The sequence below is a fragment of the Vipera berus genome, assembly GCF_964194415.1.
Source record: "Vipera berus genome assembly, chromosome: 2".
NCBI lineage: Eukaryota > Metazoa > Chordata > Lepidosauria > Squamata > Viperidae > Vipera > Vipera berus.
The window spans coordinates 35466609-35492486 of record NC_138203.1 but is presented as its reverse complement, the minus strand read 5'-3'; the positions used below and the strand labels follow the sequence as shown (position 1 = coordinate 35492486).

The 25878-nt window shown below is 38.2% G+C and overlaps 2 protein-coding genes across 10 annotated transcripts in view; one reads left to right on the top strand and one right to left on the bottom strand.

Moving 5' to 3' along the window:
• Positions 1 to 7493, top strand: part of NAIP (NLR family apoptosis inhibitory protein) — a 29052-nt gene extending 21559 nt beyond the window's left edge. Inside the window, exons 10-15 of one of the 2 annotated variants that reach the window (XM_081317804.1) lie at positions 1353 to 2693; positions 3042 to 3212; positions 4216 to 4377; positions 5157 to 5243; positions 5419 to 5583; positions 6432 to 7493. In XM_081317804.1, coding sequence (XP_081173930.1) covers positions 1353 to 2693; positions 3042 to 3212; positions 4216 to 4377; positions 5157 to 5243; positions 5419 to 5583; positions 6432 to 6796 — 2291 coding nt within the window. In that variant the 3' untranslated portion in view covers positions 6797 to 7493. Of the gene's footprint in view, positions 1 to 590; positions 2694 to 3041; positions 3213 to 4215; positions 4378 to 5156; positions 5244 to 5418; positions 5584 to 6431 lie in introns of both variants that reach the window. The other variant, XM_081317803.1, reaches the window with a different exon arrangement.
• A 3923-nt stretch (positions 7494 to 11416) lies between these two features.
• LOC308662426 (survival of motor neuron protein-like) lies at positions 11417 to 24810 on the bottom strand. 8 transcript variants are annotated; one of them, XR_014025187.1, is made up of 11 exons: positions 24626 to 24810; positions 23334 to 23405; positions 22004 to 22129; positions 20507 to 20707; positions 18603 to 18746; positions 16437 to 16508; positions 15581 to 15694; positions 14982 to 15163; positions 14555 to 14655; positions 14028 to 14089; positions 11417 to 11717 (listed from the first exon to the last, which is right to left on the bottom strand). XR_014025187.1 is itself a non-coding variant. In XM_081318222.1 (9 exons), exons 1-9 carry the CDS (start codon positions 24677 to 24679, stop codon positions 11714 to 11716), a joined length of 840 nt encoding a protein of 279 aa, XP_081174348.1. In that variant the 5' UTR covers positions 24680 to 24810; the 3' UTR covers positions 11417 to 11713. The 8 variants fall into 8 exon arrangements, 3 of the variants coding, with proteins under 3 accessions (XP_081174348.1, XP_081174350.1, XP_081174349.1); XR_014025188.1 differs by lacking the exon at positions 14555 to 14655; XR_014025189.1 differs by lacking the exon at positions 14555 to 14655 and having other exon boundaries at positions 14037 to 14089.
• Positions 24811 to 25878: the final 1068 nt, after the last annotated feature.

Here is a 25878-nt window from a genome sequence, read left to right as displayed (position 1 = left end):
AAACCAAGCCTGATATGTGTAAAGTCACTGATCTAAAGTAAAATGTGAATTTATTCTAATCATAATATAATTTGGTGCCTTTGACCTAGTTTTGACTCCTGCTAATAGTAACTATGTAGGTAAAAAGCGAGGAGACCAAATTTTATCCACCATAAAAGTTATCAAAATAATTTGCTTACACAGTCTGCAAAATATATAAGGCAGATTAATTTTTAAAATTACTATTTATATATTGAAAACTTTAGCATGGCAAATTCTCAAATTTCATCCAGCATTTTACCATTCACTTATATAGATGTATATTTATATGTGCAATATTATGTCCTTGATTGGGTCTCTTTGCAACATTGTAATTAAGAGCAGATATAGTAGAGAAGTAAATCCACTCCATATTAACATTTTATTTATTTATATATACTGTATAGCAACACTAGGAAGTGTGCAAATAGGACACTTCTTTGCTGTAGGTATAGGATGTCCAACAGAAGAACAGACAACTACATGGAAATGTACAATTGCAAATAACAGTTATAGTTAAAGCATGTCAAATCAACTTTATCAAGGTAAATGTGTCATTTCTGCTTTTACAGACATTGCTCTCGATAAAGACGAATGGCTGCAAAGAAAGCTCTCAGAGGCTTATAATGATTTCAGTTTCAGGAAAATGATTTCTTTTGGGGATCACACTCATTTTGCTGTTGACTTGAAATTGCTTTACGGGGATCTGGCCATTGTCTCCAAGGACATCAATAACCAACCACAGCAGCAGCTGACATTGCCTGAGGTCCTGGAGAGCTTTTATTCCATTACAGTAATAGAAGGAGAGGCAGGTAGTGGGAAGACTGCATTGCTTCGGAAAATAGCAATTCTTTGGGCCTCTGGATGTTGTCCCATACTCAATAGATTCAAGTTAGTTTTTTATTTGTCCCTGAAATCTGGAGAACGCGACCAAAGTTTGGCCGACCTTATTTGTAGCCAGGTAGTAGGTCTTAGAGGGTCCTTGACTGAAGATTGCCTGAAGAATGTATGTCAAAGATTAACTAACGAGATCCTGTTCCTTTTGGATGAGTTTGACAAAATGAATGGGCTTCCCCAAGCAATTGAAGATTTGATTCAAAAGAACTATTTGAACAAACACTGCTTGGTTGTTGCAGTTCGTCCTCACCAAGTTAGAGGAATTCGCCAACATGCAAACACTCTTCTCAGTATTTTGGAATTTCCACTAAGTAGCACCCTCTATCTGTTAAGAAAACTATTTTCCCACAACATCCAGCTTTTAAATAACTTTTTTACTGAATTGTCATTTGAGGAGACCATTTGTTCCATACTGAAGACTCCCCTTTTCTTTGCAGCCCTTGCCTCATACTGGGCTCAGTATCCAAATGGCGAACAAAACACTGGTGCTGTCATTTTAAAAGCCTACATGCTGTACAGCTTGTTGAAATATCCTCAAGAAGTGGATCACATGAAAGCTGTGATATCTGCTTGTGGTGAATTAGCTTTACAAGGTCTCTTCAAATCCCTCTTTAACTTCAGTGAGAAAGACCTGTCTGAAGTTGGGGTTAATGAGGAGGAAGTTCTCTACTTTGGATTGCTGACCAAGTTTACTGCCCAAAGGCTCCACCCACTCTATAAATTCTTCCACCTTTCCTTCCAAGAATTTCTCGCAGGACAAAGAATGAGTGAGCTCCTGGCTTCAGATGTTCAAGAAGATGTAAAGAAAGGCCTGGAATACTTGCAGCAAATCAACACATTTGTGAAAATTAGTGGGCGCTACCAATATATTTTGAGATATGCTTGTAGCAAACCATCCAAAGCAGTACCCATAATAATATCCCATCTACTGAATTTACTCAGTTGCAAGAAGTCATGTGAAAGCCACTCAGATAATACTATTTATCTGCAGCAAACTCCAGAACTTAATTTAAAGCAATATGAGCTTATCAGCACTGCCTCTACTTTGGTTCCAGAATGTTATCACTCAGAATTCACCAGAATGGTACTAAAATTTGCTACTGAGTTAGCTTATCAAAGCAATATAGTTTCCAGTTGTGCACCTATGATTTTAGAGTTTCTGACTGGGAAAGAGATTTCTTTAGATTTGTTGACAAGTGGATCTATTCGTAAATTATGTCTGGATTATCCAGAAAGTTTGTTCTTACCAAGTAGATTTAATAAAACGCTTTCAGGCAGGGTGAACTGTGTTTCTATGGATTCAATGGAAAGTGTTTTTTTCAACTGTAAGGCTCCATTGGTCGAACCAATATACAATCATGCTTTTGAACTCTTCAGTAATGTTAACCAGAAACTTAAAGAAAACATAGCAGTTATTAATAGTTTCCAAAAGCGTATACTCAGAGAGATACCGGATTGTATAATAACTCCATTTCTCTGTGTGAAAAGCCGTGAGAAGATTCCATATCTGAAATTTGTTGTCAGTGGTATGACTTCCCTTGAAGCTCCTGATATTCAGAACTTAAAATTGCTCTTCTCATTTTTTGATAATATTGAGCTCAATTTGTACAATTGCAATGGCCTCCTTGAGAGTATCAAGCCGGTTATCGAAGAGAACTTGAAGTCTTTTAAAATCTGCAGCTTATGTAATAATGAACTGAATGAGCTGGAAGAAAACCTGCTTCTTTCAATGTCTTCACTGGAATCCCTTGTCATTACGGGGAACACTTCATTACCAGGTACTTCTATCCATTTTGCTTTTTTATTTTCTTCCAAAAATATTTTTTCATAAATAAATCAGGAAATACTGGGGGATTAGGAGCAACATAAGTGGTTACCAAGTTCCTAAGGAAGGGTAGTGGTGGTGGTGCTGGGGGAGGACTGCTTTCAATTTTGCTTAATTTATTTGAGGCCTTCCTGAAGAGTAGGTTGCATTAGGTCTGGCAAGCATGTCAAATCAATTTGCCCTAAAACACATTCACAGTAAGCAATGTGCTGGATTTTATGATAAATCTGAGTCATGTAATTTACATGTTAATTAATGAATAAGTAAATGCTTTGATTATCTGTTTGATTACAACTTTCAGAAACTGTCTTTGCAAATTTGGACAAATACACATTTTTGAAGGAACTCTCGTTGGATCTACCTAACTGCCACAATATATTTGATACAATCCCAGAGGGGTTCAAAAATCTTCATAACCTTGAGAAATTGATCCTCTGCAATATTAAGTTTAAAACAAGTTCTGCCCGGCTAGGTAAGTGTTATGCGTATAAAAGTCAAGAGTACTTCCAATGGACAACTGGTTGAATATGGATGAAAAACTGGGGGGTTTAATGCTTTTATCTTTTTTCTCTAAGATAACACCATTCTTTTAAAATGTGTATCTTTTAAATTATATTAGAACTGAGAATTCTTGTTCCTATTTCAGAATGTAGTAAGTCCAGCTCAGAGGACTCTTACAGAGAACCTTTTGAGAAGGAGTCACTGAGGCTTCAGGCTGTCACAACCATGTGATAGTAATCCAAGTGTGTAACTAAGGGCAGGAGCATCCAGTTGTATATTGTATTGTTCCAAATTGTCTAACACTGTACATCATTCAGAGCTGTGATTGTGTTAGGCAGACTACACGTTTAATAAATAAACAAATAAATAGAGCCACCAACCAATCTAGGCAAAATGCTGACTGCAGCATTGTGATCCATCCCCAATTACTTTTGTGCATGCATTGGTGGGGCATAGACATACAAATGGGGAGGGGGAACTCAAGCGTGATTCAGCAATTGCCTTTTTTCTCTATTTTGTCCCCCCCCTCTAATGGGAAGCACTAATTAGAGAAAATGGTTAAAAGGAATTTGAGGATTTTAATAAATCACTGTGTTTCATTCGTATATTTTATTTTTAAATGCAATACTCATATCATTAATGGTATAATCATTAGGTGATCGTATGGCCTCAAAATCACTGGGGTGCCAACTAAGAAAAAATATGTATAGAAAAAGTACATACAGTATACTACAATGCACATAAAATAGATACAAACGTGAAATTCATATCATGAAGAAGTAGCTGAAAATGAAACTGGCAGATTTGTTTATGCCTAAGGCAAAAAGGACTAGAAGTGAAATATATGCTTATGTAAAATAGATTCTTAACTAACGTGAAGTAAATCTACTGTATATCTGACACTAATACAGTCAAATGTAGCTTAACATCTTTCACATCACAATTTGTTTTTTCTTTTCCTTTTTGTTTTCCAGTTGAGTTCATACGGAACTTTCCAAATCTCTCTGTCTTCCATTTGAAAAACTCAACTTTTTTGGATATGGGGGCTCTTATGGGCGCAATGTCTTCCTGCAAGAAGCTCACTGAAATTCTGCTCAATGACTTGAATGTTGGAGATAAAGGACTGTGTGCCCTTAGTAAGAAAAATTTAATGGAGAACTTTTGCAATGTTAATACCAAATTACACTTTTGCTTAGTAACAAAGAAGCAATAATTCAAATGTCATAAAGTTCTTAATTTAAAATATATCTCAGAGATTAGACCTTCTGAATATACTTGGGAAATGATGCATCTAGTTTGCTTTTCTTTCCATTCTTATACACACGTTGCTATGAAATAAGAATGCTGGGTGTGCTGAGTTGTATTTTTAATCAGAAAAAAACATAGAAGGTGCCTGCAGTGGACAGGAGGAATGACCTTGAGGAAAAGGAGGAAGAAATGATAACCAAGACAATGGTCCGATAAAAGAAACTTGAGTCAGGGCAGGTACTATAACCTAAGAAAACAAGAGATACTCTTCCTCCTGTTACTCAAGGTCATCCCTTCTTTCCACTACATTCCTACAAACAATCCAGTTTCCTATTTACATATCAAGAGGTCCTATGAACTGGAAGATTCAGACGTGTCCGTGTCAAAATCTGCAAGTTGGTGACTGTGGTATTGTGATCAAAGCCATATTCTTTTGTAAATAGGTTGATATTACATTCATATGACAAAAGGGTAGAGCTTAGATTGCAGTGCCACACCCATCACCTTGCAGATTTTGACCATAAAAAACTCAGATAAATGAATTACAAGATTAAAGAGTGATAAAAAGCATTTTTTTTAATTGTAAAAGTTATATAATCTGTTGATTTGAATTGAAGGCAGCTCTTTGTACTTCAATTATACTTATATTTATTTTTATATATTGCAGCTGCTGTTTTGCCAAATTTTATAGCATTAAAGATGCTGGATCTCTCAGCATTATATTTGGAAAACAAGGAAGCAAGTACACCACTGGGTATGGTTTAACTTTTCATTCCTAATGAATATTTTCTGAAGTTTGGTACAGTGATTAAAGTGCTGATCTAGGAAAGTCAGCATTTCTGATGTTGAATTTTCTTGAATAGGTTATATATCTATACAGTACGGTTTCCTGGGAGATGCTCCATTGCCACATCTTTTTTATTTTGCAGCATTAGCTTTAGGTTCGCTTAAGAATTTGGAACACCTTGTTCTACCTAGTGGAGAAGGAATAAGACATGCAGCTAAATTGATTGTTCAACAATGTTTCCATTTTCCAAATCTTCGTATGTTGCAGTTTAATCTGTATTTAAGTGATGAAGGCCTGTTGGAAATAGGTAAGCTCTTAAAACAAATAATCTCTATACGACTTTTTAGCATATGGCCATCCTCTGTTCATCATCCAGTTGATCCTGTAGATTTGGCCTGGCCCCATTATCTTATATCTGAGCACAGAGCCAACAAACACATTTTAAAAGCCCTTAGAGCACCTTTGACATATAAAAGCCTAATATGATATAATTTGTTTCAACTACATGATGTGACAAAGTATAATTTGCTTCAGTTGAAAGACAATGTAATGCAAATGATATCTCTTGCTATGGCCACCCATGACCTTAAGGGTGTGGTAAAAGCCACAGTGATATCCCATACATTATTGTGATATTGCACAAATGATGAAAAATGTATAATTCCTGATGCATGTAACCTAATTCCCTTCTTGCAAATGCCCTTGAAGGCAAGAGAGCCCTTTGTCTGTAATGCATTCATTTAGATTACTGCCCGGAAAAGGAATTTTGACATTGCCTAAATGGCCCTTTTAACTTTTCCAGAAAATGATGAAACCTCTTTTTGTTAAAAGAGTTTGCTACCATGGAATAACATAAGTATGTCATGTTGAGGGAAGAGCTAATGCTTTAAAATATTAAAAGTCAATATGTTATGCTCAAATGAATCATATCAAGTTTTATTTCTTTTTATTAAAAGGAGAAAGCCATTCCTTTTTATGCTAATTTAGTATTTCTCAACTTTAGTAACTTTTAAGATATGTAGCTTTTAACTCTCAAAATTTCCTATCCATCATGCTACCTGCACTGATTCTTTGCAGACTGTATCCATGACACGAATACCACGGTGTACAATTTATTTTGAAATATCATTTATCTACTTAATGTTTTTGTTTCAGCAAAAGTAGCTGCTGATGGAGGCTTCCAAAAACTTGAATTTCTGTGCCTCTCAGCCAACCATAAAATTACTGAAGAGACTTGGAGGAATTTCTTTCAAACACTGTCCAACATGCCAAGCCTACAAGATGTGAATTTCGGTCGCACTGTTACATATCAAATCAAATGCCAAGCAGCAACTGTGAAGTCTTTTGTCCAATGTGTTTCTCGACTGCCCAACCTCAGGACAATCAGCATGATTGGCTGGTTGTTCGATGAGAAGGACCTCAACATGTTTGAGGTTATGAAAGAACAACATCCCCAATCAAAGGATTTAAGCTTAATCTGGAAATGTACATTGCCATTTGCACCTATTATTGATGAATAAAGAAGTGGAATGTAGTTCACTGTACAGTATTAACATTATACATACTCACCATTTATTGTCGTTTTAAAATTTATTCCATTGTCCTGCAATAATTTCTTTTTCACAACCAGAATCCCATTTTTCTGAAAGCACTTCCCCATCAGTATTGGTACCGCTTCCTGATTCCATGACATAGCATGGGGAGCTGAGATAATCTACTTACAGTTCAGCTGTAGCTCAACAGGACTTGCATTTCTGTATATTGCTGAAACTAAGTTGAAGGCCAGTTTTCACATTGGCAGGAAAGCTGAAGTAGTCCAAATTCTGACAAGAAGTTCTGATTTATAATCTATGGAATAGTGATCAGCATGTAGTTGGAGACCACCCTCCCAAGCCTATCTAGGAAGAATTACTGCAATTGTAATCTCTTTTTTCTGTCACATGTCAGCATTTTTTTCATGTTTCAGCATTTTTTCCTATTTCAATTTATCTATTTTCGTTTCAGATATTTAGCCTGCTTGCATAATTTTTTATTTCTCCTTTGCTGCACTCAACTGGTAGATAATTTCTGCTGATATGTTATGATGTCCACTTTTGTAATAATTTTACATTAGTTATTTTATCTTTTTATGTGTTTTTCTGCTGTTCTTTAAAAATATAATAAGCTTCAGGGAGAAGGTCATGATGTTGTTCAAGATATATAAAACTCAGTTCATAACTTGGACTTTGTTTATTTCTTTTAGTCTTGGGATACTGACCGGAGGAATTATCCCAATGTGTACTGCCTGCAGGCTTTCTGTCTCTATTAAGCAGGGAAACCAAAATATTACCTTAATAAATGTATTATAATATATATTATGCATGTCTATGGTGATTTATTAGGTATATTGCTAGCTAGTAAACATACATTAAATTAGTAAAATAGATTCATATGGTCCTATTTCCTACAGGGGAAATAGGTCAACATACGATGCTATAGCTACTGCTTTACACTCTGTAGCAAGTCATCTCGAGAAACCTGGAAGTTATGTCAGGATGCTTTTTGTTGACTACAGCTCGGCTTTCAATACCATTTTGCAGAGCAGTCTCATCGAGAAGCTGACTGACTTGAAATTCTCCCCCGCCGTCTGCGATTGGATTCAAGACTTAGGGACCGGTTACAAACAGTGAGGGTTGGGTTGCTTTGTCCACCTCCCTGAAGCTTTGCACCGGCACGCCACAGGGCTGTGTGCTTAGCCCCTACCTGTACTCTTTATACACATATGATTGTGTATCATCTGACCCATCCACTGCGATAAGTTCGCAGATGATACAACTGTGGTGGGTCTTATTACAGGTGGGGATGAGACAGCATATAGGGCGGAGGTACAAAAACTATCCATATGGTGTAGTAACAACTTGCACCTAAACATCAGCAAGACGAGAGATGGTGTTAGACTTCCGGAGAAAAAAGGAGGAACCTGCCCCACTTTACATCGGGGAGGACTGTGTGGAGAGAGTTTCCTCCTTTAAATTTCTGGGAGTCTACCTCTGTGAAGATCTGACCTGGAAAGTTAACACAACCCAGGTGGCTAGAAAGGCCCAACAGAGGCTTCACTTTCTTAGGGTCTTGCGGAAGAACAGGGTAGAACAACAGCTAATGACCCTCTTTTACCGGTCTACTATAGAGAGCGTCCTCTCGTATGGTATTGTGGTTTGGTATGCTGGTCTGACAGCCGCGGACAGGAAAGTATTACAGAGGGTAGTGAGCACAGCACAAGACATTTTTTTTTAATTGAAAAGTTTTACAGTACATTTTTTAAAAAACAAAACCCCTCCCAACCCCCTCTCCTCTCCCCAAACCTCCCCAACTCTTCCCTCCCCCCTCCCCGACTTCCCAGAGCTAAATACAGGGTATAAAAATACAAACAAACAAACATAATCTACAATATGCAAATGACAATAAAATATTAAATTCTATCACACTTTAACTCTTAATAAAATAACTACAAGCAATTTATATATCACATAAATCCAATACTTATTCAAATGCTAGGTGAAATTTTTTAGTCCCATATTTATTCTGGATGTAATCAATCCATCTTCGCCACTCCACAATATATCTCTGTTGCGACTGGTCTTTCAAATACGCTGAAATCTTTGCCATTTCTGCCAAATTGGAAACTTTTAAAGTCCATTCTTCTATAGTCGGCAGTTCTTCCTTCTTCCAATATTGCGCTACTAAGTCTCGCTGCCGTAATTAAATTCAACATCAACTTAGTGTCCACAACAGTAGTATCTGTAACAATGCCCAGTAAAAACAATTGCGGACAAAACTTTATCCTTTTCTTGAATATTTTTTGCATATTCCACCAAATTTTAGTCCAAAAAGCTTTGACCTTTTTACAAGTCCACCATATATGAAAATACGTTGCATCCTCACAACCACACCGCCAACATTTGGGCTGACAGTTCGGATACATACTTGCCAATTTTTTAGGATCTAAGTGCCACCTATAAAACATTTTATAAAAATTCTCTCTTAAATTTTGGGCCTGTGTAAATTTTACTTTTCTAACCCAAATCTTTTCCCAAGTATCCATTGTAATAACTTCTTGAAAATTCTGAGCCCACTTTATCATACAGTCTTTAACAAGTTCCGTCTCTGAATCAATTTCTATCAATGCAAGATATATCCTTTTAATATGTGCTTGACCTTGATCTCTAATTTGCTTTACCAAATTTTCATCAATCCTTGAGAAACCAATTTTCTGGTCTTCTTTCCACCTAGCCTGTAATTGCCCATACTGAAACCAGGTTTGTACAATCTTTTCTTCTTTTAAAATATTATATGGCTTTAATTGCCATACATTCCTCTCAAAACTCAAAATTTCCTTATATGTAATCACATCATGTTTAAATCCAACATTTATATTTTCTATTGCGTGTTTAGGTATTGCCCAAATAGGTATCTTATAATTTAACTTATGTCTGTACTTTTTCCAAACTCGCAACAGAGCAAACCTTAAAATATGTATCTTGAACACATTGTCCACCTTCTTATCATACAATAAATATGCATGCCATCCAAATAGCAAATCATGGCCCTCAAGATTTAATAATCTCACTTGTGTTAAATTAAACCAATCACTTATCGCTGACAAGGCAGCAGCTTCATAATATAATTTAAAATTAGGCATTTTAAGACCACCTCTTTCACGCGTATCTTGCATAATCTTAAATTTGACTCGTGGCTTTTTCCCTGCCCAAACAAATTTATTAATTCTTTTGCCATTCCTCCAAATTTAAGTCCTTCTTAAGTATAGGTATCATTTGAAATAAAAATAAAAATTTTGGCAAAACATTCATTTTCACAGCTGCAATTCTTCCCAATAAAGATAATTGTAATTTTTTCCAACTGTCTAATTCTTTTTGTACTTTTCCCCATAACTTTTCATAATTATTTTTATATAACTTTACATTTGAGGGTGATAAATATATCCCCAAATATTTAACCCTTTTAACTATCTCAAATCCCGTTAGCTCTTCTAAGACAGCCTTTTGTGATACTGTCATATTTTTAGACATTTTAGTTTTTTGTATATTAACCTTAAATCCAGAAACTTTCCCATATTGCGTTATTATCTCCCATCAATTCTACAACTGAATAATCAGGCTGAATCACTGTAACAACCAGATCATCTGCAAATGCCCTCAATCTATAATCCTGGTCTCTAATTTGAATTCCCTTAATTTTATACGAATCCCGTATTTTAATCAATAATATTTCCAATGTTAAAACAAATAATAAAGGTGACAACGGGCACCCCTGCCTTGTACCTTTTTCAATATTACATACTTCAGTCAAACTGTTATTAACTATTATGCAGGCTGTTTGCTTTTGATATATTGCCCTGATGACCACTGGATGACCTCGCCAGGGCTCGTTGCCTTGGAAGAGTGAGGAAAATTCTCAGGGATGACTCACACCCTGGACGGTATCTCTTTACTCTCCTACCATCGGGTAGGATATAGGAGTACAGTCAGCCGTACCAACAGGATGAAAAACAGCTTTTATCCGTGGGCTGTTAGGCTTTTGAATGGGATATAATCTCTGTGAACTCATGCAGAATTGACTTGGGAGGCCGGTGTGTGGTGTAGTTGGTTCACATGGTGTGGTAGGATGGTTTGTTGTCACTGTGTGTTGGGGGGAGGGAGCACGGGGAGAGGCTCAGCTAATCTCAATGTACACATGTTGTACTTTGACAATAAAGGTTTATTATTATTATTATTATTTATTTGTAGTTCTGCAACTGCTAATGTGTGCTCAAAATGCAATAATTATCATACAAACAATAAAAGGTGACACGGTGTAAGATGAAAAATAGGCTCTTCTGCTAGATACTACTATGGCTTCCTTACTTGCCTCAAAATTGAAATCAGGGGTGATGCAATGGGAAACTTTTAAAACCTTATATGAAAGCAGAGTGTTTTCTAGTGACCTTAATTCATGCAGTATGTGCATTATCTGTGTTCTGTTGTGAGGATATGTATCTGCGTATAATCCACATAAGACTCCACAAAAGGAAACACGACCATTGTGTTAAAAAATTCTTTTTACCTATTCTAGCTATCAGTAAGCTTAATAAAAAAAAAGAAAAATCAATTTGGAAAAGGTTAATTTTATTGATCAGTATTTCAAACCAGTTGGGTGATAGTAACCAACCATTCCCTTAACTGACAGAAGAGTTGTTCTAGTCCTGGATCCTGGATAGTCCATGCATGGACACAGTTTTTCACTTAGGTCATTGCAGCTGTCCACAACTACAAAATGGAATACATCAAGATAAAGCTGCTGTGGAGCTAGCATTGAAGATAAGTCTTCATGTTGGAAGTTGACTCTAAGAATCAGCATGTTATCAGAATTTATCTGAATGTTATTCAATCTGTCCAGAATATTCACCTAAAAATGAACACAAGATAACAACAGCAACATTGTTAGTATTTTGCCAGCAGTGAACATGATGTAGACGGTGGCAAATGGTCCTCTCTCAGCATTATCTGTTATCTGTGAGATTCCTCTGCTAAGAAGGGTAGAGGGGGGGGGAACTTTCTCTCTGAGAGACTGTCAAAAACATCATGTGGGAAAGCAAATTCATTTGGGAACCTATGATTTATTCTAGATTAGCGATGGTGGCAAATGTCTGTAGCTCGGGTTTAGGATGGGGGTGGTGGTTCATTCTCCGAGCTTGTGGGTTGGTTTCTGAAGGTTTTGTTACCAGGCCAGGTAACATCTTCAGGGTTGTTTAGGGGATGTCGGTGTCAGTGTTCCTCTGTTCATAAGGGCTTCATGTGGCCAGAGGAACACTGACACCCCCTAAACTCCCCTGAAGATGTTACCTAGCCTGGTAATGAAATGTTCGGAAACCAACCCACAAGCTCAGAGAACGAAACCGCCACCCTTATTCCAGACTTCTGATAACTGCTATAAATCTGATGCTTTTAAGTACTTATTGTTCTTGGGGCTATAAAATATAAATAATATAAATCGGAATAACTACTTCCAATGATTTTATCAATCCATAAGCTCTGCAGCAATTTTGGATTAAGTAATAGTATTCTGTGAGTTCTAGATGCTACTAAGAATGATTACAAGACATGCTACAGTGGGGGAGACAATTATTTGATCCCCTGCTGATTTTGTATGTTTGCCCGCTGACAAAGAAATGATCAATCTATGAGTGAAGTAAGTATTTGATCCCCTATCAATCAGCAAGATTTCTGGCTCCCAGGTGTCTTTTATACAGGTAATGAGCTGAGATTAGGAGCATTCTCTTAAAGGGAGTGCTCCTAATCTCAGCTTGTTATCTGTATAAAATACACCTGTCCACATAATCAATCAATCAATCAATCAATCAATCAGATTCCAAACTCTCCACCATGGCCAAGACCAGAGCTGTCCAAGGATGTCAGGGACAAGATTGTAGACCTACAAAAGGCTGGAATGGGCTACAAAACTATTGCCAAGCTTGCTGAGAAGATGACAACAGTTGGTGCGATTATTCGCAAATGGAAGAAACACGAAATAACTTACAATCTTCCTCGGTCTGGGGCTCCATGCAAGATCTCATCTCGTGGAGTTTCAATGATCATGAGAATGGCGAGGAATCAGCCCAGAACTACATGGGAGGATCTTGTCAATGATCTCAAGGCAGCTGGGACCATAGTCACCAAGAAAACAATTGGTAACACACAATGCAGTGAAGGACTGAAATCCTGCAGCGCCTGCAATGTCCCCCTGCTCAAGAAAGCACCTGTGCAGGCCCATCTGAAGTTTGACAACGAACATCTGAATGATGCAGAGGAGAGCTGGGTGAAAGTATTATGGTCAGGTGAGACCAAAATCGAGGTCTCTGGCATCAACTCAACTCGCCGTGTTAGGAGGAAGAGGAATGATGCCTGTGACCCCAAGATCACCATCCCCACCATCAAACATGGAGGTGGAACATTATGCGTTGGGGTATTTTTCTGCTAAGAGGACAGGACAACTTCACCGCATCAAAGGAATGATGGACAGGGCCATGTGCCGTCAAATTGTGTGTGAGAACCTCCTTCCCTCATCCAGGGCATTGAAAATGGGTCATGGATGGATATTCCAGCATGGCAATGACCCAAAACACACAAGGAGTGGCTCAAGAAGAAGCACATTAAGGTCCTGGAGTGCCCTAGCCAGTCTCCAGATCTTAATCCCATAGAAAATCTGTGGAAAGAGCTGAAGGTTCGAGGCTGACATTTGGCAACTCGAACCTTCAGCTTCTTCCACAGATTTTAACCTTAATGACTTGGAGAGGATCTGCAAAGAGGAGTGGGATAAAATCCCTCCTGAGATGTGTGCAAACCTGTTGGCCAACTACAAGAAACATCTGACCTCTGTGACTGCCAACAAGGGTTTTGCCACCAAGTACTAAGTCATGTTTTGCGAAGGGGTAAAATACTTATTTCACCCATTAAAATGCAAATCAATTTATAACTTTTCTGAAATGAGTTTTTCTGAATTTTTTGTTGTTATTCTATCTATCACTGTTAAAATAAACCTACCATTAAAATTATAGATTGATCATTTCGTCAGTGGGCAAACGTACAAAATCAACAGGGGATTAAATAATTCCCCTCCCCCCACTATATTCTTAAGTGATATTTGGCTAAGTACCCATCTTAATACATTCAAAGGAATATCTTCTACTGCACAATGCCAATAAGATGTAATACTTACCAGACTTACTTCATGTGAGTGTGTCTTCCCACAGAAGCTTCCACTCGGCCCTGCTTTAAACCCTATGCAATGTAATATACAGTTTGAAGTTAAATATTAATACATTTTGCAGTCCTGCAAGAAACAGGTAACATAAATAAAAATTCAAGCTAAATTAATCTAAGTTTTTTTCATAGGTAAACGCCAGTGATAAAACCAGCCTGCAAAAAGTGAGCAGGAAGGGCTTCAACGTTATTAACAATTTATGTGCAAATCTATGAGCTATATAGCTTGTGTTTTTCCCCTTGTAGCACAAATTATAAGAAAATGATTCCAAAGCAAATAGCTTTGGTTCCAAGCTTAGTTTATGATGAAATAGAAAAAGGTAATTTTAATCGAAACTACTGCCATTCCTGCCCTCTGGAATACCATTCTTTCCCATGACTCATTTGCCAGTTCTGCTTTAGAAAAGTGTTAAGACCATGGCCTTATTTTCTTGTTTGTACATTTACTCAACAAGTTGGCATTTTAGTATTTACGCTGTATACCGCTTTGAGTCTTCTTTTTGACTGGATAGTCGTATAAGCCTCTTGCCATCATCAACATCCCATTTCACATTTTTAGCTGCAAGATTTTATTGCTGAAATTCCTAGAGCATCATCAATAGTATTTAGAGTTCTTATACATATTCTCTCATTTTTTCACACAAGAAATGTGTTTACAATAAACATATCACTGCAGATTCAGAATAACATGAAAAATATTTCATGTTTTCTGTCCAGAGGATTTTGATTATCTTTCTTTAACACTGATATTTTTGAGAATTGTGGAAAAAATAGTTAAGCTGAAAGAACTTTGTTGCGATAGAAAATGCATTTGTCTAAATAAAAAATTCTAAGAACTGCCAGATTTGTTTTTTTTTGGCCCAATGCTTTTAAAATATGAATGAAGCATATGAAAAAAGATGATACGAACAGGTCAGCTGGCGAAGATTACAGTGCAGAGCTTAGTGCAATCCAACATAGAACAGATCGATGTAGACAATTTAATTAGCAGCCATCCACAATGATGATCTTATCCCATTCCCTTTTCTGATAGTTTGGAACTTAAGAGCAGGAAGTGTCTTAATATTATTTTTTTAATGAAGTTCTGGGAGTCTTTTGATTGAAGAAAAGAGTAATTATAAATAATATTGTCACTATTAGGTAGTAGTACTATTTACCTAAAATTACTGTTGTATATTTTTAAAGATAAAACCCAGAGAAGCAGACAGCCAAGATATATTTATAAGCACCTATTACTTATAATAATTAAACAGAATAGAAAACCAAAATACAAATAGAAAATAGAATATAAAATAAAGATGGCTTATTGAAAGCCAGAGAAATGAGGAACTCTCCCTTTAAACTACATGGTTTAATATTTACACTAAGTTTTTATATCAATCTCTGTATATAGGACATTTCTTACAAAAAAGCCATACTGTCACAAATCACATTTTTATTTTATTTTTAGCAGCAATAACTCTGATAAAGTAGGCAGTTTGCCTTTTAATATGGGGGAAAAAGGCTCACCAGGTAGTAGCCAGTGTGGTAGCCACTCATATACCAAGCTATTAACATACTTCCTAAAGCTTCATCATCATCATCGGGTGAATCTGAACTAAGAAGTGGAGGAGGTGGTATCAACTAGAAAAATAAAGGACAAATTTATCAGCTAGCTTTTAGTGCAGACATGTCAAACACAAGGCCCGGGGGCCGGATCCAGCCCGCGAAGTGGTTTCATGCGGCCCGCGAAGCCATCCTGGAAACAGTGAGGGAACGGCCCCCACTGCCTTGGCCCTGGCCCAGAGACCCTCCTCCTGCCAGAGACCCCCAGATGTGTCCCACTCCTGCCCAGGCCCCCATAGGCAGCCTTGATGCGAACGATGTAGAGCTGGCCACGCCCACCCAGTAGGCCATACGCACTCTAGCCACGCCCACCTAGTAGGCCACGCCCACCCGGCCCCCTGAGGGCAACCGCAATGCTGATGCGGCCCTCAATGAAATTGAGTTTGACACCCCTGTTTTAGTGTTTCTCAAGGCTGGCTGGATAAATCTGGGAGTTAAAATCCACATATCTTAAAGTGTCCAAGGTAGAGGAACATTAGTTTGTACAAACAAAAAGGAAAGCACTCGTGTTAGAAACAACAGTGACATTTTAACTAGCAAAAACCACAATACACAAGTTCAGAATTAGTAACTTCTAATTTAATTTATACATTTTTATTACTGCTTATTAAATTCAAGCAAATCCTTAATGCAAAATTAACCAAAATTAATGAAATAAAAATTATAGAGGAACATTTTCATGACAATTCTCAATTAGAAACTCAAAACATAGTTTATTTCTCACAACATGACATGCCTTTTATGGCCTATTATCACTCACCGGTGGTCCTGAGGGAAATGGTGGAGACCAGCCTGATAGGAAAGGTGGAGGCCCAGGGAATTTCCTTCCAGCCTAGAGCAGCAAAGCACTCTTAATCAATTATACCCAATAGTCCATAAAACAAACCTAGAGAAACATCAATGTGCTTTTGGGCAAACCTGATATGAGCATCAACCAAACTTTATTATGGTCAAACACCAGCATAAGGAGGGTGGAGTACAATCAAAATCATGCCTATAAAGGTTGGTAGTAGCTATGTAGTCCAACTGATGCTCTGTGTCTGCTACACAGTATTTAAATAATGATTTGGCCTGATTTGGGACAAAAGCCTGAGGATGAGATTTAGTTGCCACTGTCTTTTTCCGTGTGGACTGAAAACCCTCCCTCATAGTTAGTGGGGCAAGCCAAGAGGGAAAAAGCCAATAGTTGGGTATGGTCATTCACACTCTAACTTTCACTCTCTTGAGACACATTTTGGGACGATGGGTCTATTTTAGCAATTTGGACTTAACAAGTTCTAATGGTGCAAAAATGGAAAATGGGCCCAGCTGGGCATAAAGAAGTTGTGCTATTGGCTTGGCTTCAAATACCGTAATTTGCTGCTGAATGTGGTGGCCACCTCTTGTCTTGGGGAATAAAAGTTTGTGTTGAGGAAATGACCTACCATGGAGTTGATATGCAAGGTGAAGTTAATATAGACAAGAATGATCCTCTCATTCTGGAGCCAGATAGATAGGGTTAGTTGGAATGCATTGTCTCCGGGGTTGGGAGAAGGACATTTGTGCTGTGTGCAGAGGATGTGGGCTTTGGGGCGTGGACATTAATATTTTTCTTAGTGAGCTATGGGTTTTTCTCTTGTTAGCCACGAATTCCATTTTTACAAATTCCAGTGATTTTCTGATATGGTGTGACTTTAGCCAAAGTGGAAAATATCTGCAGATCCAGGTGTTTCTGCAAATTATTTTGTGCCTCCCTAGTTAGTTAGTTAGTTTGTTTAACAGTGTTCTCTTGAAGGGATTTTATGAGAATAGTCACTCTAAAGAACACGAACTGTTCTCCAAAATCTCTATTTTAAGTCAATATTAATTGAACCACAGAACTGCAGAAATGTTTCCATACTGTAACTTCTTTCAAATGGATAAGCTTCATTACAGGTAGTCCTTGACTTACAACAGTTCATTTAGTGACTGTTCAAAGTTACAATGGCACTGAAAAACGTGACTTATGACCATTTTTCACACTTACAACCATTGCAGCATCTCCATGGTCACATGATCAAAGTTCAGATGCTTGGCAAGTGACTCATATTTGTGATGGTGGCAGTGTCCCAGGGTCATGTGATGATCACCTTTTGCAACCTTCTGACAAGTAAAGTCAATGGGGAAAGCCAATTCAATTAACTACGTTACTAACTTAATAACTGCAGTGATTCACTTAACAACCTTGGCAAGAAAGGTGGTTAAATGGGGCAAAACTCACTTAACAAACATCTCACTTAGCAACAGAAATTTGGGCTCAATTGTCGTCGTAAGTTGAGGACTTCCTGTATTTTTCAAAATTCTCAGAAATTTCTTCTGAGTGGGGCATGACATGCCTCAAGAATCCATGAAGCAGGGAATCAAATTTGTGAGATTTACAGAGGGTAGATTTGATTCCAATCAATCCTTAATGAAACACTTACACAGCTGCCCTGGTCATCCTTTTTAACTGAGCTGCATGAAATAGGGAGACAATTAGGTTTTCACACCGGTACACTACTTGCTGGATGATTTTGTTTATGCACAAAGCAGAAAAAGTAAATGTTTATTTTTTTCCAGATTCTCTTTACACATCGATACAATTCACACGAGTTCTGTTCTGATAACGTTCAGTATCAAAGATTAAAAAAAAATCAGAAAATCTGAGATGGGCATATACTTTTTCAGACAATTGTGTTTACTCATCTCCTTCAATATAACCTATTAACCTGCAGCGAGACTCTATCGATTCTGATAGGAGTCCTTCCCATCCAATATGAACAACCCATGTCTGTTTGAATAGTTTCCAATATGTCCTCCCTCATAAAAGTAGTTTCAATACTGCACCTTAAGTTTTAATATAACAACTTAGTTTTGTCAACGCCACTGCCTAGTAAGGTAAAGCTTTCAAACTTGCTTATAAACTTACCCTTTCTGATCCTTGTGCTGAAGGTGATGGTGGACGAGGAAAGTGGGCGTTGCACTGCGCTGATTTTGTATGGTTGTGTCTGCTTTGAGGTGACCGGAAGGAAAAATCACTTTCATCCGTTGAATATTGAGTCTCATTTTCATTCTAGTAAAAAAAACCATTAAATTTTATGAATGTGCAGCAGATATTTAAAATTACAAAATATATTGCACTTTTTCTTTTCATTCTATTCTCTGGAAAATATACTGTTTTAAAGGCAACTGCTAAAATCCCTATTTCAAAATAACCAAATAGCTTCAATAACTTCCCCTATAAATAGCCATTTTAGTGACTAATTTGTTTAGCAACCAGTAAAAATGACGATGATAATAACCACAAAATAGCTGGAATAGACTGTGGTCACTAAATGAGGACAGGATGTATCTTTTTAGTTAGCTGAACTTATTAAGCTGCAAATGTATTTCTCTGTTGGTAGCCTTGATTTGAAAACTACAACAGGTTATGTGGAGATATTTCAAAAATACAATACAAAGGGAGCAAGAATAAACTACAGGTAGTCCTCGAGTTACGAGTGTAATGGAGCCTGCCCATTCCATTTGTAACTCAAAAACTCAGTGTATCTTGTACCTCAAAGATCACTCCCTTGCTTGTTAAGATGCACAGGGCTTGTTAAGTGAACATGAGGTATCTCAAGAGTGGGGCAGGCCATGGAGGGCCTAGTGATAAAACAGGCCCCCAAGGCCTCCCCAACACACTAAGATACCTCATGCTTCCCCCTCCCTTCCTGCCGCAGTGGACTCACCTGGGAAAGATCCATCTCCTCTCTGTTGCAGTTCCTGCTGCCACCGGATCTGAAGCTGGGGGACAATTACATGCCTCCCCCCCCGTGGCCCGGTCCTGGTGCCAGAAGCCTTTTCCAGGCTGCTGCCACCCGGAAACAGGCTGCCAGAGAACTACGTAAGCATCACCCAGCCTGAGATCTAGGTGGCAGCGGCCTGGAAAAGGCCTTCGGAGCCCAGATCCAGCTTCCAGAAGCACGTGGAAGTGTCCCCCGGCTTCGATTCCATTCTGTTGCAGAGAACAGAAGCCTAAAGTGCCATGAGATCACGCGAGATCAGTAGCGTGAGATTTCATCCCACTGATCTCGTGTGAACTTGCGTTACTTTAGGCCTCTATTCTCTGTGAATGCATTGAAGGCCTGGAGCAGCAGGAGTGCCACTGCAGTCACTCGTAAGGTTGAACGACTGTCGTGATGCGGCAACATTCATATTTCAGGACTTGCTCATAAGCATTAGGAAGCACTCATCATGTAACTTTGAATGAGCGTTAAGTAAACGCTCATAACTCAGGGATTGCCTGAGTTTAATTATGAGCCTTTTATCAGATGTTCTGGATCAGCTCTGGGGAGTGAAAGAAACAATGGCCTATATAAGTAGCTAAGTAAGAAGCTCACTCAACTGCAGAATAGCGCTGTATTTCATATGTATTGCTTTTTCTTATCACACAATATCTTTTCCTGATATTTTCTTTGTGAATTATATGAAAAAGGAAAATGGAAATAAGAACATGAGCTTTCTTCGACTGCCATCTTAAGTGCAGTGCAAACTTCTGCAATAGGACATTTGTTACATTCATTTAGGTTCTTCGTGTGATGCAGAACCTTGAAACAAGATCAGGATTCTCTATTGCACAGGAAACTTACAGAACATCTTACTTACAGTGTGGAAGTTCAACTCTGAATGTGAAGATATTAAAGAGAGTGATGGGAAACCTATAAAACTATTACATTCTTACATCATTTCTCCTGTATAAAATCTACAAAGAAAACATATATTTGCCTCTAAATGCAGTCCACTTCTGTTAGAACCTTAACACTTGTAATATTTTTCCTATTTGGTATTTACCTCAGCAGCACTTTTCTCTTCATTAGTTCCCTCAGCATCCTTCAGTGGTAAAAGATCTGATAACTTCTGTTCTTCCCTATTACCATATCCAGTATAAACTACTACACAAGTTCCTTTCTTCCAGTTAATTGAGGTAATAGTTGCTTGGTATACATTGCCATCTTCAGACCAAACTGCGCTACATACATCGTTAACTCTCCACTGCATTGAAAAGAAAAATGTTACATTAATCATTTTTTTCTCTATATATTTACTATCCAATTCCTGGCATAAAGGTGTGACCTTATTTTTATACAGCAGGCATTCTGAACAGCTAAAGTAGTTCTGAATTTATTAATGGATTGATGGAAAGATAAAATCTGAATAAAGTGGAAGGAGTGTAAGTGAAAGTTTTGTTTTATTCTGGGATATGAAGGTAAATCAGCTCATATTGTACCAGTTTTAAAGATAAACAAATATATCTATATCTATCTACACACACACACAAATACATATCTTATAATTTTTTCCTTTGGGTTTGATCCAGTTGTTTCCTTGGACTTGTACTATATAATTATAAAGAAAAAGTAGTCTTTTGTAGAACAATGCTCTTGCTATTTCATAAATTCTTAGTTTTTTGTAATTATTTATTCTGGCACTTAAATATGTACATAAAGATAAAGGTTCCCCGGCACATGCGTGCTAGTCGTTTTCAACTCTAGGGGCCGGTGCTCATCTCCGTTTCAAAGCCAAAGAGCCAGCGCTTGTCAGAGGACGTCTCCGTGGTCATGTGGCCGGCATGACTAGACGCCAAAGGCGCACGGAACGCTGTGGTCCCTATTTTTCTACTTGCATTTTTACGTGCTTTTGAACTGCTAGGTTGGCAGAAGCTGGGACGAGTAACAGGCGCTCACTCTGTTACGCGGCACTCGGGATTTGACCCGCCAAACTGCCGACCTTCTGATTGACAAGCTCAGCGTCTTAACCCACTGAGCCACCGCGTCAGTGCCTCCCAAAAGCTTACTATTTAAATACATTGTACATTTCCAGCGGACATCTTGTCACTTCAATCAAGTTACTTTTTAAATTTGCAGTTGATGTTTTAAGGGTCCCTGCTTTATTATTCTTACTGAAATAGCTTTAATACACTAGAAACAGATTCAAATAATACAAAATGTACAAGTTTTCATAAACATACCATTTTATAACAATAGTAAACTATTTCAGGAATTGGAAAACTAACCTACCAAAAAAGCTTAAATCTTGGTAAATAGCCAATGTCTCAATTTCTCTATCAAATTTAATGTGAAACAGAATTAGATAATTGAAACTTTACCTCTTCTCTGTTTCACACCAGGAAACAATTTTTGTCTTTTTATTTCAGATTTTTAATTCCTTTTTGAAGTACATTTAAAATGCTTTTTTCAATAAAACAATTATTATTTTTTATTAATTTTAATGAATTCTATTGTTCTTTTATTAATTCTAAATGCAGTGTACTATTATACAACCAACAACCTGTTTTTGTGTTGTAGCATTATTTTTCTTTCTACTCTTATTCTTTTTATTGTTTTTTCTTTTTGTTCCAGCATTTTGCTCAGTTTTGTCCAAAGGCTCTGAAGAGTCACCATTCTTCAAGGCATTCTGTGGGAGAAAGTAAAGAAATTAGTAAAAAAATAGACATTTCTTCAAGTTCAGCTTGACTCCCGATGGTTCATAGATGTGTTTTCCTTGGCAACTGGCTTTCCACTACCTACTCTAGCCTTGGGAAAATCCTGATAGACTTTCAATCAAATGTTAATTAGATCCAACTCCCTTAATTTTCAAGTTCATTGGTTCTGCAACCAACTGCTTATATATTCAACTCTACAAGCAATCCTTCAAAGATTTGTGATGTGTCTGAGTATCATATAAGCAGATGCCACAGGCACAAGACAAAAAACTTGTAATTTTGGCTATCTAACTAGAATATATTATTAAAAGTAATAAAAAGTCTCTTTAAAAATCTATATTGATTTTCTTACAAAATTTGTTACAAAATTAAATTAACCAGCGTATGATTGGGAAGCTGAAGAGTAGCCAACCTGGGGCTTAGTCCTGGCACGTTGTTCATTCCTCCCCTCCCCCCAAGATAAATAACAAGTAAAATTTAGAAAATAAAATGACTTTGAAGATATATGAGGGCAATTTGGAAATAAACCTCCGTTTGGTTATCAATGACAGACACTCACAGACACAGAACTTTTATTATACCCGATGCTTGTTATGGATGGCTTATCTGAGTTTTTGTAAGGTTTCACAGTAATTTCTGAACTGATGGTTGAACCACGCTCCATGAACTTCATTAGCAGTACTCCTTTGGCATCTTCACAGTTGGCGGGGTTTTCTATGGCACCACTTCCGGTGTGGTGTTGGTTCACGATAGTGCTGGCCCGCACACTGCTAGACCCCCCGAAGAACTTTTGAAGCAGTTCCATTGGGATGTTTCTGATCATTCCCCCATAGCCCAGATTTGGTGCCGAGTGACTACTACTAAGGAATTTCAAAACCTTGTAAGATGTTATGACAAGTGCCTCAATTTGAATGGTGATTACGTTGAACAGTAATGTTGTAGCTTTCTAATATAATAAAAGTTCTGTATCTGCAAGCGTCTGTCACTGATAACCAAACAGAGCTTTATTTCTGAATTGCCCTCATATAAACATTTTCTTCCTGAAATGTTTTGCGTTTTGAGTGCAAGTGTGTGAAGCCTTTGTCCTCTTGACTATATCTCTAATAGGGAAAATTATTTCTTTAGAATTCTCTCTTTGGTTGCATAGTGAGCGTGAAATTCCATTATGCATTTTACCTTAAAAGATGCAACAGCTTTGTCATAGGCTTTTATCAGGGCTGTATCATCCCATATATCAGAATCATCACTCTGTGAAAAGCAGAATAAAAAACGTATTTTTTCTGAAGAAGTTAACACACACACACACAACAATCTCAACAATGAACCATGCAGTGTGAGTAATCTTGGCTTTTATCGGACATCACTATTACTTTGTTTCAAGAATACTATTGATATGCTTCACATGTGGTGGACTTGTAGAAATATAAAAGCTTTTTGGATTAAAATTTGGTGGAACATTCAAAAGATTTTTAAGAGAAAGATAAAGTTTTCTCCGCAATTGTTTTTATTGGGTATTGTTGTAGATTGTGATGTTAAAGAAACTAGCTTGATGTTGAACATGATAACAGCAGCACGGTTACTGGTGGGACAATATTGGAAGAAGGATAGTTTGCCCACTATAGAAGAATGGGTGTTTAAAGTTTCGAATCTTGCAGAAATGTCTAAGATTTCTGCTTATTTGAAAGATCATTCACAGGAAAGATATATTTCAGTTTGGAGGAGATGGATAAATTATATTCAGAACAAATATGGGACTAAAAGGTTCCATTTAGCTTATGAGTAGATTTTAATGGGATATTGTTATTGGTACGTTGTTTGTAGTTATGTTAAAGGGGAGTTAAAGCACATTATGAATTTGGTTAATTGTATATTATGCATAATTTTATTTAGAATATGATTATTGTAACTATAATCCTGTATTTAGCTCTGGGAAGTGGGGGGGTTTGGGGTGGGAGGGATTTGGGGATATATTGTAAAATTTTGTTTTTGTAAAACTCTTTAATAAAAAAAAAAGAATACTATTGACATGCTGGATCCGAAGCTCCGGGTGATGCGAACCAGCCAAGTTGACTCTGTCGCGTGGAATGGGGAAAAAAAAACCAGCAACTTTACACGTTTCCCTGCCCTGCAGCACGACAAAACTCTTTTCTGCAATTCGGGCAAGGCTCGAGCCGTTTTGCTCTGCGTTCAGCGCAGCTCCCAGGTCCAGAACCTCGGGCGCTTCTTCGCCCTGCTGAAAGGAGCCTCGCGCTTCCCCGCCTTTCGGGCAGTCCGAACGCCATTCTGGCCAGCCCCCTCCCCTCCCCTCCCCTCCCCCGGCCCCCCCGCTTCCTCCTTGAAGTTAAGGGGCTGAGGCTCCCTCGCGCTTTCCTTTCCTTCGCTTCCAAGCGGAAGAGCTTCAGAGCCCCTGGCCAGTCACGGCGACCGGGATTATCAAGAAGGCAAGGCGAGGCCCCTAGCACCGTTACCTGCCCGGCGCCCCGTCTGAACAGGACCGCATCGCCGCCTTCGCGAGAAGCCATGTGAACTCCTGAGCCAGAGTGAAAGAGCGGAAAACGACTGAAGGGAGGAAAGCGCCTTTCCCGAAGGCCCCTTCGCGGGTACTGCCTGCCTCCTTCGCTAAGTACCTCAGGGGAATTGCTCCGGCCAACGAGGCTTCCGCAAGCGCGGCCGGCTGCGCGGCCAAGGCGCGGCACCGCCCCCTACTGGTTGGGAGGCTGCCCTTGCCAGGAGATCATCGCTTCGTTGGTAACGGCCGGCTCTTGTTCAATTGGAGACCGGCTCGGCGTTTTCCGACAGGGAGGCCACAACCTACCAAATTCCCACCCAACTGGGGCAACAGCGAGTGATTTGAGGAGGCATAATCTACAGAAAGCAGCAGTTTGGGAATCGCTTTTTATCCTAAGAAAATCCAAGGTTTTCCAAGAACTCTATAGCCACAAGCATACCACCCTTAATTCCTATCTCCAAGGGACTGCCAGTGTTCTGCTTGGCGTAGCCCATAAATTTAATTAATCTGACAATCCTTTACCCACCATCAACTGACCCATTTCTTCTTGCTTAGATTTTTTTTTATCCTGCCTTTATTACTTTTATAAATAATTCAAAGTGGTGAATGTATCTAATATTCCTTCCTCCACTTCTTTTCCTTTTGCAGTAGGTTGGGCTGAGAGAGACTGACTGGTCCAAAGTCATCCAGTTGGCTTTCATGCCTAAGGCAGAACTAGAACTATCTGCCAGTTTCTAGCTTAGCTTAGGTCAACACATAGTTATGAAGCACACTGTACTTAACTTCTTTGCAAAGTGTGTTTGTGTCAATTTGATCAGTAATTGGTACAGTACCAAGGAGCAGGATGGAGTACCTGCCAGTTGCTATTAATGCAACCCATTAGTGTATTTAAGTGTCTCCCTTCCACCACCACCAAAGACAATGCTTTTTGTTAGCAAACAAGGGTAGGGTATTACAATATTCTTTTGACAAAATACAGCAAGGGCTAAAACTAATGGCCAGAAGCTGAAGTCTGTTTATCAGAATCTATACCAGAACCTATACCAATGGTTGACCAACAAACATCCACCAATTCCCAAACTGAGGTGGGTAGTAGTAGAGCTACAATATTTGAAATATTCCTCTTTACTGTTGTCTATTGTCTATTGTCTTTTGCATAAAGCATTAATGGTACTCAAATTTAACACAATAGAAAATCCTCCAGGTGTTAAG

Excerpts from the sequence above, each read along its gene's own strand:
- LOC308662426 (XM_081318222.1), bottom strand. The coding sequence starts at position 24,679 with ATGGCTTCTCGCGAAGGCGGCGATGCGGTCCTGTTCAGACGGGGCGCC. Across the intron at positions 18,747-20,506 it reads AAGAGAAAAGTGCTGCTGAG|AATGAAAATGAGACTCAATA; the intron begins GTAAATACCAAA and ends TTTTTTTACTAG. Across the intron at positions 16,509-18,602 it reads CAGCACAAGGATCAGAAAGG|GCTGGAAGGAAATTCCCTGG; the intron begins GTAAGTTTATAA and ends TTGCTGCTCTAG.